The following is a 14,379-nucleotide window of genomic DNA, read 5'->3' on the forward strand; positions in this document are numbered from 1 at the left end:
TGTTAGTTCTTTGAAAATGCTCTGGCAGAAACACCGATTCAATGGAAGTGACTGCACATCCCCAAACTCTTTCTCAAAAAATAATGCATTTTCTTTGTGTCTCAGGAAATGTGAGCTCTCCATAGGTACTGGAATGAAAGTAAGCCGGAGTTTATGCCAGATTTTCTGGTATTCATGCAAAAGTTAACAAGCAATCTCTCCTTTAGGGTTCAGTGACCCTAATGGGTTACCTATACCATTAGAAGACAGTGATGAAGATAATATCCAAATCATTTATATGATTTTCGAAGAATATTGAGTCAGTTTAATACTACTTCTCAAAATTCAAAGTACTAGAAATATTATATCTTATTTTTCTAAATAAATTTCTCTCTGAGCCCTCAATCAACAAGGCAAGAAAGTACACTTAATCCCTTCTCCTCCCTTAGGGTACATCATCTTTGGCTCACAAAGCCTCAAATCTAAATATCCAAGTACTACAGGCATAAATATGTCAGTTACACATTAGTTCTCGTCATCCTGAAGGCATTTCACCTCTGGTTCCACAAGGGTACAGGACTTCATGATAGGCAGGAAAGCTCCCTCCAAACTCATTCCCTTCCCAGTTTCCAGCAAGCTCCTCTGTAGTGGTCAGATTCTTTTCTTCTCCTCTCCTCTCGCCCACATCCATAAACAAAGTTCTCTTCCCCAAACAACCCATCTTCTTTCATTCATGGATCTAGTCAGGAGTTACAATATGGAAGCCTTGGGATAGATTCATTTAGAAGTACTTTTTTTTTTTTTGACTGAACAGTACTATTGCTATTTTTGTAGCTGAAGCAAATTTCTAAAATTAAGAAATTTTAAATAAAAAATCTACATATATGGTTTCTGTCAAAAAATGTAAAGATCATTGAAATGCTAGGCCCATATCCCTGCATGGTAACAGCTGATCAAAACTAAGCAGCAGTCAGCTTCTATAGCTTGAATTCATCCATGGAAGATACATGGTTATAGTGCAGTGGTTTTGACTATCCAGTGGACAGTAGGGAACCACTAAAAATGTTTAACTGGGTAATGATGAGATATTTTTACCTTGTACAGAGATTGCATTGGTGATGGTGTGAAGACAGAGGGGGCAAAAGAAGAAAATGGTTAGAGGTCTACTTCATTTATTGAGGGGAACAGTGATGAAGGCCTGACCTAAGACAACAGAAAGGAGAGGAAAGAGTAGACCTCAGATACATTTGAAAGGTGAAGTCAGTGGGAATAAACTGAATAAACTGAGGGATGGAAATAGAGGGGAAAATTGAAAAATGCACATTTGCTATTAGGAGTATATTTTGGTTTGCAGTAGGTCATCCAGGTAGAGATGTCCAGTATTTGGGAGGATATATATAGATATGGAAAGAAATGCTTTAAAATAGCTGATTTTTTTTTTAAGATTCACCTATTTGTTTGAAAGGCAGCTACAGAGAGATCTTCCAGCCACTAGTTAACTGCCAAAATGACTGCAACCACTGGACCTAGGCTGATCCAAAACCAGGAGCCAGGAGATTATTCCAGGTCTCCCACATGGGTACAGGGGTCCAAGTACTTGGGCCACCTTCTGCTGCTTTCCCAGGCACATTAACAGAGAGCTAGATTGGAAGTAGAGCATCTGTGTCTTATACCAGCACCCATACGGGATGCCAGCACCACAGGCAGTGGCTTTACCTGCTATACCACAGCACCAGCCCAAGAAAGCTGATTCTAAACACCCTATGGAGCAAGGGTAACAGGCAGAAAGCTCAAAGAAAAAGATCAAAGATTGACTTAGAATTTGGGGAGTTGTGAGCCTCTAAAAATATAGTTGAAGTTATGAGAAAGCAAGATTTCCTAAAAAGGGAGTCTAGTGGGAGAGGAGAAGTCAAAGGACAAAACCTTGAGCAACATTAACCTTTTAGGAACAGAGGAGAAGTAAGAGACTGAGACGGATTAATCAGAGAGAAACAAAAACAGCCTACGGGGACTGGTTGCTACCCTGAAGTCAGCCACCACACACACATCAAGGGCAGTCAGCAGTGAGAAGGAATCTTGGTGAATTAGGGGTCTGAAGAGGAAATGAAGGTGCAGTGATTCACATCCGTAGTTTCTGTCCGGCATATCAGAACGATTTCCAGGCCCCGCCCCTTTTACTCACCAGAAATGCCTGAGCAAATATACGCTGCGGTCACGGTCAGAGTGGCTGTGATAACCTCCTTCAAAGCCATCCAGAGCCTCTGCGCTCAACAGATAGCGGGCAAGAAACAGGAAGTAATTAGCGGCCTTCAGATAAACTTGAGCTGGCTCTCTGAACCCAGGGGAGTGCTCTCCCCATCTCCATGACAGCTTTGTTTTTTCCATTCCAAAACACAAATTTCAGCGGTGAGACATCAAAGTATACTTTTTTCCAGTATAGTCTTTTCAATACTTTGTATGTAGTCATCCTCCCCATGAAATATTTATATGCAGTGTTTTTCCCACTAGATTTTAGTCCCTACTCCTATTATCTGTAACTGCCTTCTTAATTCCTTAACCCCTTAAAATCATAGTTCTAGATGGTACAGCAATGTTAGGGAGTTCAAAGCTGGATGTGAATACAACTAAGTGGTCTTCCTCTGTTAAGATAGTTAAAGATACTCACAGTCAGCTGCTCTTCTGAACTGAAGCAAGAAATGAATAATTCAGGGATTGGCGCTGTGTCGAAGTAGGTTAAACCTCCTGCCTGTGGCGCTGGCATCCCATGTGGGCGCTGGTTTTAGTCCTACTGCTCCTCTTCAGATCCAGCTCTCTGCTATGGTCTGGGAAAGCAGTAGAAGATGGCCCAAGTGTTTGGGCCCCTGCACCCATGTGGGAGACTGGGTGCAGCTCCTGGCTTCGAGTCAGCTCAGTTCCAGCCACTACAACATTTTGGGGAGTGAACCAGCAGACGGAAGACCTTTCTTTCTGTATCTCCTTCTCTCTGTTCCTAACTTTACCTCTCAAATAAATAAAATATTTTTTAAGAAAATAAATGGATAATTCAAAATAGCTGATAATAGTTCATTCCACTTGACTTTAAAACATATTATCAGGAAGGTAAATCTTCTGGAGGAGCTTAAAAGTCATACAATCGATCTCAAAATCAAAAGTAATTCTTTTCTTTTCTTACTGTGAATGTTTAAAATTTGACTATATTATATAAATTTTTTGGTAATTCATTTACTATAATGTTGAAAATAGATCCTATGACTCATGTGTTAAGATTTTCGGAATTACTAAGTATCAAATTTAGTTTACTATTTGAGACTTAAATTTTTCTGGCTAAATGAAATAAGAATTAGTGAATTAATAACTTCTTACAAATAATAGTCATTTTAGAAAATGAATATTATGTTTTCATTTAATTTCCATTAACTTTCAAAAAATATTTTAAAAGCAAAGTGATAGAGAGAGAGGGAGAGACAAAAAAAAAGAAAGCGATCTTCTATCTGCTAGTTCACTCCTCAAATACCCACAAGGGCCAGGGCTGGGGCAGGCTGAAGTCAGAAGACCACAGTTCCATCCAGGTCTCCCACATGGGTGGCACGGACCCAAGTACTTGGGCCATCATTTGCTACCTTCTCAGGTGCATTTGTAGGAATCTGGATCAGAAGTGGAGTAGCCAGGGACGTAGCCAGGGACGGGAAATAGCATTCCCATATAGGATGTGAGCATCTCAATTGGTGGCTTAACTTCCTGTGCCACAACATCTGTCCCTATTTATTTATCTTTATTTATTTGAAAGGCAGAGAAAGAGAGAGATCTTCCATCTGCTGGGTTACTACCAAAAAATCCCATAACTGCTAGGGCTGCGCCATGCCAAAGCCAGGAGCCTGTAACTCCACAGGTCTCCAATGGGCATCAGGGACTCAAATACTTCAGCCATTATCTGCAGCCTCCCAGGATGCATATTAACAGGTAGCTGGAATGGAAGCAGAGCAGCCAGGACTTGAACCATGCTCTTGATATGGGACATGGGTATCCTTAACCCGCTGTCCCTGATTGGCTTTGTTACTTCATATAATTTAACTTGAATTTGCATTTTATCAGTTCCTCAAATCACAATATAGCATTTTCTAAGATGGAAACAGAATAAAAAGAACACCTTGAGCAAATGTCATGACCACAAAGAATCTCAAATGATCATCTATAAAATGGGGATAATAATGCCTACTATTAGCCTAGTGTTTGGCTCACCTTGGATACTTAGTATATGGTTGTTATTTTAATGTCAATAAGCTTAATAGACTATCCCTCCAAAGTGTACCCTACAAAAGTAGGAAAGGTATCAGATTTCATGTAACTATAATAGTTCCTCCTCAAAGATTGATACATGTTGGATGTAGGCACATCATCACTCATGTGGAATTCTGAAAACCAACATTTTTTTTCTAGAGACCCAAAATTTTTTAGAACTCATTTGACATCAAAACATGGCCTAGGCCGGCGCCACGGCTCACTGGGCTGGTCCTCTGCCTTGCGGCGCCGGCACACTGGGTTCTAGTCCCGGTCAGGGCACCGGATTCTGTCCCGGTTGCCCCTCTCCCAGGCCAGCTCTCTGCTGTGGCCAGAGAGTGCAGTGGAGGATGGCCCAAGTGCTTGGGCCCTGCGCCCCATGGGAGACCAGGAAAGGTACCTGGCTCCTGCCATCGGATCAGCGTGGTGTGCCGGCCGCAGCGCGCTGGCTGCGGCAGCCATTGGAGGGTGAACCAATGGCAGAGAAAGACCTTTCTCTCTCTCTCTCTCTCTCTCTCTCTCTCACTGTCCACTCTGCCTGTCAAAAAAAAAAAAAAAAAAAAATGGCCTGAACTCATTTGTCAGTTAAATCCTGACCTGAACTAAAATGAAGTCTATTCTGCTTTGTGTGAGTTTTCCTATGTTTCACTATAAAAGCAATTAATTTTTAATCATTTATTGTTATTTTAGTTGTACCTAGTTATGGAGTGGTACACTCAGGGTTTGTAAAAAGATGGATGGACAGAAGGAAGCAGTATCACATTTTTCTCAATTGTTTATAGGGTCCCAACAGAAGGCTGCAGAAGAAGTCTGCCAAATATACAATATGAAGCTACGCTCTGGCCTTACCATAGAAAAGAAGGCCTGTTACTTTAGGAGAGGAATCACCAAAAAGCCAGGTAAGGGTAAAGGTACATTTCCTAGCAATAGTGATGGGCATCTATTTACCTTCAATTACCACAAATAAATATGTAATTTTCCCCCTCACCTGAATTTTCTTTCTGTAAAGGAATAAGGATGATGAATTGTTATTTGGCCATTTTATAAAGGGCATATAAAGAATTTTTACTAGCATGTGAGAATTGGTTATATTATGATGTTAAATGAAAAAAAGGATAAAAATTATATATAGATAAGTTTAAAATATTTTAAATTGGTTTTAAAAATTCAATGTAAATTAAAATGTTAACAGGGGTTGTGTTTTGAGTGTTGAGACTATAAACGCTTAGTTTTCTTCTTCCTGGTCTGCTCTGCTGAGTTGTATTGTAGAGGCGTTACTGATCCCATCAGACCATGAGTGGTTAAAACCCTGTAGTCAGTAGCATTGTCAGCAAGCAGTCTTGGCAGAGACACATCAAAAGGACGTGGGTGCAGAGTGGGAACTGACAGTTCACTTCTACCCAACCCCTATTCTGCAGATGGAAAATTCCAAGTCGAAGCTTTGCGGGGACCGTCCTTCACTGAAGCAGGCAGGACTGAAGAATACTTGGAACATACGGGAACACAGGCTGCTCTAAGTAGTTTCCTAGGTGTGACTGGTCACAAGGGTGGTGTGGAGGTTTAGAGGGAGGTAAGACGCAGACTCCTGGTAGCCCCAAGTCTGTGTCTTCATATGTGTCAGAAATTTCTACCCACTGTAACTGATGTGCACAGTTAGTGTGTTATCTTAGGTGTAAGATAGCCAATCACAACAGTGCACATGCATTCTGTAGTCATACACCATTGTTAACTGGAAGTGCTTGCTTTGTATTAGAATTCTATATATATTATTCCTGGTGAAAATATATTATTCTTTGAGTTAAAAAATATTATTCCTCCAAAATGCCAACATTTTGACCATGAAGGGAAGGAAGAGCTATTATATTTTTCAAAATATAATTTTAACACAATGTATCTTAAAGAGTGTTTAAAATGGTTTTAAATATCACAACTTATTTCTGCAAAGTTCCAAATTGATAGTGACTACCAAGAAGTGGAGAGATAATCATAATAAAACCTGGATAAGAATTGCATGTTACAAAATCCAGGCATTTTTCCTAATATAATATCTTAGGTTCCCAAAAGCAGTACTACTGTTTCTCACTGTTTTAAAATCATTTTTCAGAAGTTCACATACAAATTCAATGTTTAACATTGCTCTTACTATTTTGTGTATTACTGTTCTTAGCATTATAGAATTCTATAATATAAAGAAAGCACTTCTTTTTTCTAGGCTTCATATTGGTAGCCCTTCAATTTGCTCCAGTTTCTCCCAACATACTTTAAAAATATTAACATTTTCTATGTGTGCTGTGAGCTCTGCTCTAAAAATGTCCCTGTTCTTTAGCCCAAGGATAGACTGAGGCTCACACTTGTATTTCCCTGAACTACTGGAAGTCTCTGAGTGATTCCACCCCTTCTAGATGGGCATCATATGCCTATAATCTATCAAACAGAGCCCTTCTTACCCATAGTCCCTAATCCCGGGGAACCAGGATTTAAAGATTTCCTCAGCCAATGCCTGTCACTTTTCCAGCTTCTTTCTTCCCACCAAACCCCAGAAGCACATTAACATGGTTTCCCAGGGCCTTCACTCAAACTAGTACCTTTAATCTCATTCAGGTTCACACTTCAGCCAAAATAAAAATCTTATGAGGAAGCATTTCAAAACATAGTTCGTGAAAATAACTGTTCATGGGAACTACTATTTGGAATTCTTATGACGGTAATTTCATTTGTTACAGAATATCCTGCCTCTCTGAGCACATACAACGATAAATCAGTTACTTTTACTTTGGTGGATAAAAGTTATGTGATCAATGTTGGAGACAAGGGGAAGAAACAAAAGAAAGGTAGACTATTTCTTTTGTCTATAATGATGTAATGATGACAAGTAAAAATAAATAAATAGTTAAATAAATAAATCAATGCCAAGCCATAAATAAGACAATAACTCAGACACAGCAAATGGATTTTCATGCTCTGTGCTAACTCGAAGGCACTGGCAATGGACACCTGAACATCACTATGTTGAGAAGGCTTCATAAGCTTAATCAAGGCTCATGAGGGAAGAACACTGATCCTGAGAAGTGGCATCTCTTGTGAAATATAAAAGGAGGGACCATATATTTGCTATCACTTAAATTATTCACTATATCTTTCCGGTCTTATCAATGCATAACCTTTGTAGAAGAATATGCCAGGGATAGCAGCAGCATTTTAAATGTTTTAGTAATAGTTTCGTTGCAGAAGTCATCAGAGCATACTCATATCTTAACACCTTTCTCAAGATCATAAAAGTTTTGCTTTTATTGATATGTAATAAAAGGGAAGACAGTCTGTTGTTTGATACTTATCTCCTAGAACTGAAACTTTTTGAAAAAATTGCTTCTCATCCAAATGATCTGATGCGTTCTCTTTCAGACAAGGTGTTACTGCGTTACTATGAGTCCCCGTACTCCTCAAGTGAATCAGGTAATTTGGAGGCTGGGTAGCTACGGGGCTCGAATTCTTAAGTTGATGTAAATATGAATGAAAATGCTCCATGAGGAAAGAAGGCAGTCTCAAAATGACCCCTCCAATTCAGGCTCGTGGTAAAATCTTAAATTCTTAGAAGATATTACTCAATCCCATCAATTTTATAGTTTAACAGGACAAAGGTTTACTTATATGTAATAAAGATCCTAAATAATGGTGGCTTAAACTAGATGAAACTTGATTTCTGTCTTAGCCATGGCTGGAGTGGCAGTTCTGCTGACAAGTTGTGTAGGGATCTAGGTCTTTTTGTCTTGTAATTTTGCCAACATCTGTATGAATCAAGATGACCTGCCACCATGACAATGTCCAGTCAGCAGGACGAAGGCAGGTGTGGGGGTGTGTGTGTGTGTGTGTGTGTATACACTTTTCCCTTTAAAACACAGCCTGAAAATTGTATATGATATTTCCACTTCACATTGGTCAGAGCTTAGTCCTAATATTATACTCAGTCACAAGATGGCAGGATGGGAAATGTTCTATTATTGCATGAGAAGGGGAGGTGGATATGGGCCATGGGGGCAACAACTATTAATGGCTTTCCACAAAGAAACCAAAGCTGATGTCCAGAAAGTGTCTTAAAGAATCACAATTCTCTATTTAAAAAGCATCTCTAGGGGCCAGCAATGTGGCATAGTGGGTTAAGACACTCCCTGTGATGCCAGCATCCATGGGTGCTTGTTCAAGTCCCAGCTGCTCCATTTCCTATCCTGTTCCCTACTAATATACCTCAAAAAGCAGTTGAAAATTGCTCCAATGCTTGGGACCATACCATCCATGTGGTAGGCCTGTATGAAGGTCCTAGCTCCTGCCTTTGGCCTGGCCCAGCCTTGGCTATTGAGGCCATCTGGGGTGTGAATCAGCATATGGAAGAGCTCTCTCTCTATGTCTCTCCTTCTCTCTCTGTGACACTGTCTTACAAATAAATAAATAATTTTTTTAAAAAAAAGAAAGCTTATTTTAAAAAAACTAACTTCTCTCATTCAAGGGATTTAGAAGTACCCACTACTTATCTAATAATGTCTCCTTAATTTCATTTGGGTGCAAATATTTCTGAGATTTCTTGATGAATGAAGTGGTTTTCACATGACATCTTAAATTCATTTTCTGGGTGTTAAATTCATTTAAATTAAGAGGAGTTACAAGTCTTACTTTTATAATTTGCAGATAAAATAATATCTACCATGTACAAGTAGATTTTTTAAGTATATATTATGGAATCATTAAATCTAGCTAATTAGCAAATGCATTACCTCACATAGTTTTTATTTTAATTGTAAGGTGATGGCGTTGATGGTAAGATGTTAATGGTAAACATGAGTCCAACAAATGACGCACATCTCTTGCTGCATGCCAACAAGAAGAAGCACTCCGTAGAGGTAACAGAAACATGATTATGTAACTGCCTTGAATGACTTCATTCATTTGTGTAGATTTCAGTGTTCGGGGACTTTTTTTCTGTTTGGTATTGTACATAAAACATAAGCAGTTACTACTAAGGACTTGCTTCTGAAGGAGGGAAAGGAGGAAAGTATAATATATAGTCTTGCTACTAAAACTCTGATTTCCTTCACCAGCACAGAATCCCTGAGAGCTTGTTAGAAATGTAGAATTATGGCTCCCCAATGACTGAATCAGAATTAGCATTTTAACAGATGTCCAGGAGATTCATATGCACATTAAAGTTTGATAAACACTGCTGTGTAGAATGATCTGAAATCCTTTCTATTTAGCTTTAGGAACTACTATGTTCTTCCAGGAAGCGTTTCTTCATGAAATACAATTTCCTTAGGCAAATACAAAAATAATTTTAGATTCCAAGTCTGAAAAAAAGGAGGGCCATAAACATTTCTACATCCAAGAATTTGGCTAGCCAACAATCTACATTCTGATCACAATATTCACTGTACATTCTTAGTAATTGGCAGCATTATACTGGTCATAAGGACAAATTATAAATATCTTAAAGAACAAACAAGCCAAAAGTAGATGCAAGGAAGAAAACACAACAGCATAATATAGATGATAAATTATATAAATAAGTGGGCCAGTGCTGTGGTGTAGTGGGTAAAGCCACCATCCGCAGTGTCGGCGTCCCCTATGGGTGCCAGTTTGAGTCCCAGCTGCTCCACATCCAAACCAGCTCTCTGCTATGGCCTAGGAAAGCAGAAGAAGATGGCCCAAGTCCTTGGGCCCCTACACCCACATGGGAGACCCAAAAGAAGCTCCTGGCTCCTGGCTTCAGATTGGCTCAGTTCCGGCCATTGCAGCCACTTGTGGAGTGAACCAGCAGATTGAAAATATCTCTCTCTTCCTCTGCCTCTCTGTAACTCTGCCTTTCAAATAAGTAAATATATCTTTTTTTAAAAAAGTATATAAACAAAATTATAAAGCTAACTAATATCGCTGTGTAAGGCATTGTTAACATATATAGTGGATGGTTACCAGAATTTTCATTAACATACTATTCCTAAGTGTACATAACAGAATGTCTGGTATATGTAACTACTGAATAATAAGAGCTAATATTGAGCTCTATTTATTGCATATAAGGTGCATGCTAAATGTTTTCCAATGAGTATCTCATTAATTCTCACGGTAACTCCTTGATGGAGTTATATTGGAGAGCTATTGCTGCATAATAAACCATCCTCAAAACATAGTGCTTTAAAATAATGATCAGTCATATTACTCATATATATATATATATATATATAGAGAGAGAGAGAGAGAGAGAGTAAGCTGAAAATTGATTGAATTAGAAAAACTGGATAGACTAAAAAGTGAAGACTTGAGAGTTAAAGCAACATGCTCACGTTCTCAGAGAGAGTATGCAACAAAAGAGAACAAATCCAGGATTGCTAAAAACAGACCCAGTCATTTGAAGCCATACTACCCTTCTAAGTATACTATCAGTGAATCAAATCAAATCCTGCCCTCTACCCTTTGCCTTTGAATCATTTCTTCTTCCCTCCCCTCCTTTACTCAGTAAGCAGACCTGCTAGAAATACCATAAACAATTATTCCCAATTATAGGATCTGAACAGGAAGGGGGAGTTGACTCTGGATTCCCACTTACATACTGATGGCTGTTTCTTCAGTTTCACAGGTATGAAAACAGATTATCAGACCTAGCTTTCTTTGTCGTTCACAAGGAGTCTTCGGAATGTGTTTCATTCGAATGTAAAAGCCATCGCGGAACATATTTAGGAGTAAAAGATAATCACCTTGGCCTAATACAAGGAAAGAATCCAGGCAGTGAGAATATTCTGTTTAAGCTCTCTTAGACGTAATGTAATAGAAAACTGGATCCTAGCTTCAGTAGCCTACATACTACCACTGGAGGAGGAGTAAGAGATAAAGAAACACACAATATCTAAGAAGAATGAAGAGTACTTCGAATGATGTGGAATGGTTTCTTTATTATGTGTGGAATTTTTTCTAATCCTTTAGTTCTGTGTTTATATCCCTGTGTATCACTATATATTCAATACAAGTATGATAGTATTAAATAGGGTATTGAGGGGTGGGTGTTAGGAAACAGCAGTTACGTTGACACTTGCAATACCCACATCCCATATCAGAATCCCTGGGTTTGAGTCTCAGCTCTGCTTCTGATCCAGCTTTCTGCTAATTCACACCCTGAGAGGCAGCAGGTAATAGCTCAATTACTTTGGTGTCCGCCACCCACATGGGACACATGGATTGAGTTTCAGTCTCCTGCCTTCAGCTGGGCCCAGCCCTGGCTGTTGCATGCATTTGTGGAGTGAAACATTAAATGGAAGATACCTCTCTCTCTTCCTCTTCCTATTCCTACATCTCTTCCTTCTCCTCCTCCTTTTCTCCTCCTCTTCTCTGCCTCCTCCTCCTTGTTCTTTTCTCTCTCTTTCTCTGTCTTACTTTCTCTTTTCAAGTAAATAGTATATTGATAAAGAAATTTGCCAAAGAGATATAGATTGACCTTTATTTTTTTTCTACCTTGAGTCCATGAAGAATTTTACATTTAGAGCTGACACCTCCAGGAAAAAGCAAGGTTCATAGCTGAAGTCTCTCTTTATATAGGGGTCCATTTTAAAGAGCTATATAAGGATATCACTGTCCTTGGTTCCAAACAATAGATTCAAACACTAAAGCTGCTACTAAAAAGATTATATGCAGCACAGCTTGACCATTTCTCAACTAGAATAAGACACTAAGTTAGTTTATAGATGTTCTAAGTAACACTCCGATTAACAGTTTCTAGCTTTCAAGGATTTGCAGAACTTCAAATGTCTACATGTCTAGGTAGGTATTATAAATGTATGAAAAAGTAAGGATAATTGAAAAATTATGAAAAATAAATCCAGCTTTATAAAGTGATAATTTTACCTCTTATTGTTTCAGTTTAGATCATGATTTTATACACTGAGTTAACTTTAAGCAAACCATTCTTAGAATAGGAAGTGAAATAAACTTTAATTCACAAATATCATTGAAACTATTAGAATAGCTAACATATAAAAACTTTTTATAAAGAGTACTGAACCACAACACATATTAGGGCATACAAGCAGCAAGGGATCAAAGTAAAATGGTGAGGCCAGAAGTCCCCTAACCTACTACAGCTCAGATGAGATACATAATTAATACTAATGTTTCAATAATTGGATATCCCTCATGTTTGTAGAATATCATGTCCCTGTGATGCTGGTTTCCAGGGATCTATGACTTTATATTCATCATTCCAATCAAAATTTGTTCTAATCCTTGTACAACACATCTCTTATTTTTAAAAATGTATTTTATGGGGGCTGGCATTGTGGCATAGTGGGTTAAGCCACCACCTGCGATGCCAGCATTCCATATGAGCACTGTTTCAAGTCCCAGCTGCTCTACTTCAACCCAGCTTCTTTCTAATGAGCCTGGGAAAACAGTGGAATATAGTTCAAGTACATGGGCCCTTGTTTCCCACATGGGAGACCTGAATGGAGTTCCAGGTTCCTGGCTTCCAGTTAGCCCAGCCTAAGTCCACAACAGTCCCAGGCCAGGCCAGAGGCTAAAAAGCAAGGAACCAGGAACCTAATCCAGGTCTCCCATGTGAATCAGGTGGATGGCAGGAACCCAACCACTTGAGCCGTCACTGCTGCCTTCCAGGATCTGAGCCAGAGCCAGGACTTGAAACAAGGTACACTGGGACCCGCACTGTGGCATAGCAGGTAAAGCCACCACCTGGAGTGCCAGCATCCCATATGGGCGCTGTTTAGAGTCCTGGCTGCTCTGTTTCCAATTCAGCTCTCTGCTATAACCTGGGAAAGCAATGGGAAAAAGCCTGGGAAAGCAATGGATGATGGCCCAGGTCCTTGGGCCCCTTCACCTGCATTGGAGATCCAGAAGAAACTCCTGGTTCCTGGGTTTGGATCGGCTCAGCTCCAGCCGTTGCGACCATTTGGAGAGTGAAGAGCAGATGGAAGACTTTCTCTCTCTCTCTCTTTCTCTCTTTCTCTGCTTCTACCTCTCTCTAACTCTGACTTTCAAGTAAATAGATAAAATCTAAGAAAAGAAATGAAATGAAATGAAACGAAATGAAAAGAAAAGAAAACGAGGTACTCTGATATGGGATGCTGGCACCTTCACTCATGTGTTAACTGTTACAACAAACGCTTGCCTCATACAGATCTTTTGTTCCCAGCTTCTTGGTGACTCTGCTCACTGTAGAATATTCATTTAACTTCTGTCCCTTCTTCAGTTCTTTTGACCAACTTTCTCCTTAATATGTATTTTGTATCTACTGAGCTTCATTTTCATTTAGTCAGACCTCTAGAGGGCCAATAACCAGGTTCTGCTTTGTCTACATAACATTGTTAATGTTACATAAACTACCGATGGCAATAGTTTTCAGTAAATATCTTTGTGTTTTACTCTTACTAAGGTAGCAAAATCTATACTCAACCATATCATAGCTTTTCAACTACTAAAGGAATAATTTTTGCTTAGGTAAAACTTTATTTTAAAGCAATTTCTATAATAATTTTAATAGACAACATTTAACTGACAAATGTAATAACAAGAAACTGAGGAAACAGGATATTTTCTGAAAGTATAGGTTTTCAAATTCCTAACTGGTTGTGACTTATTGCATATATTTGTTGCTGGTCTCTAAGATAAAAGTGCTTAGAATTATTATACAAGATTGCACAATTATATAAAACTACTTTGCCAACAACTTTACTATAAAGACATAAATAAAGGAGAACCTGTATTATCTCCTCTGAAAAACACTAAATATTGATTATGCCTCTGCACTGTATATTAAAATGATTATTATTAAGTAACTAAATATATTCATTATATTTTTATATTCTTGAATAAAAAGTATTTTTCAAAATTATGTGTGGCCATAATTTTTATCATAAAATCACTCAATATTCTGAAATCCTTAAGTGAAAATAAGCATACTTCAATCTATCAATGTTGGTATCTAGAGTATATTAGTTTTCTGATATTTTGGTGATTCAAAACTAAGTACAATTATCCAGAGAAGGTACAGTATCATTTCTTTGGTTGGTTGGTTTTTATATTTTGGTGTTCATTCCCCTGGTGCCCATAATGGTGGCTGGCATAAAGAAAGTT

General features: G+C 38.7%; 1 protein-coding gene and 1 long non-coding RNA gene across 13 annotated transcripts in view; one reads left to right on the forward strand and one right to left on the reverse strand.

Annotated features, from left to right (window-relative positions):
- Window positions 1–2,274, reverse strand: part of LOC127491074 (uncharacterized) — a 189,828-nt gene extending 187,554 nt beyond the window's left edge. Inside the window, exon 1 of one of the 2 annotated variants that reach the window (XR_011379925.1) lies at window positions 2,162–2,274. This is a non-coding gene — a long non-coding RNA (uncharacterized lncRNA). The remainder of the gene's footprint in view (window positions 1–2,161) is intronic. The other variant, XR_007919581.2, reaches the window with a different exon arrangement.
- IL33 (interleukin 33) overlaps window positions 1–14,134 on the forward strand; it is a 48,581-nt gene extending 34,447 nt beyond the window's left edge. For 10 of the 11 annotated variants that reach the window (XM_008254994.4, XM_070051851.1, XM_070051872.1 and 7 more), the window contains 6 exons: window positions 5,040–5,156; window positions 5,676–5,786; window positions 6,981–7,088; window positions 7,660–7,710; window positions 9,052–9,149; window positions 10,872–14,134. In XM_008254994.4, the coding sequence (XP_008253216.2) occupies window positions 5,040–5,156; window positions 5,676–5,786; window positions 6,981–7,088; window positions 7,660–7,710; window positions 9,052–9,149; window positions 10,872–11,057 (671 nt within the window). In that variant the 3' untranslated portion in view covers window positions 11,058–14,134. The remainder of the gene's footprint in view (window positions 1–5,039; window positions 5,157–5,675; window positions 5,787–6,980; window positions 7,089–7,659; window positions 7,711–9,051; window positions 9,150–10,871) is intronic. The other variant, XM_070051865.1, reaches the window with a different exon arrangement.
- The last annotated feature ends 245 nt before the right edge of the window (window positions 14,135–14,379 follow it).

The sequence above is a fragment of the Oryctolagus cuniculus genome, chromosome 1 (assembly GCF_964237555.1).
Source record: "Oryctolagus cuniculus chromosome 1, mOryCun1.1, whole genome shotgun sequence".
Classification (NCBI taxonomy): Eukaryota; Metazoa; Chordata; class Mammalia; order Lagomorpha; family Leporidae; genus Oryctolagus; species Oryctolagus cuniculus.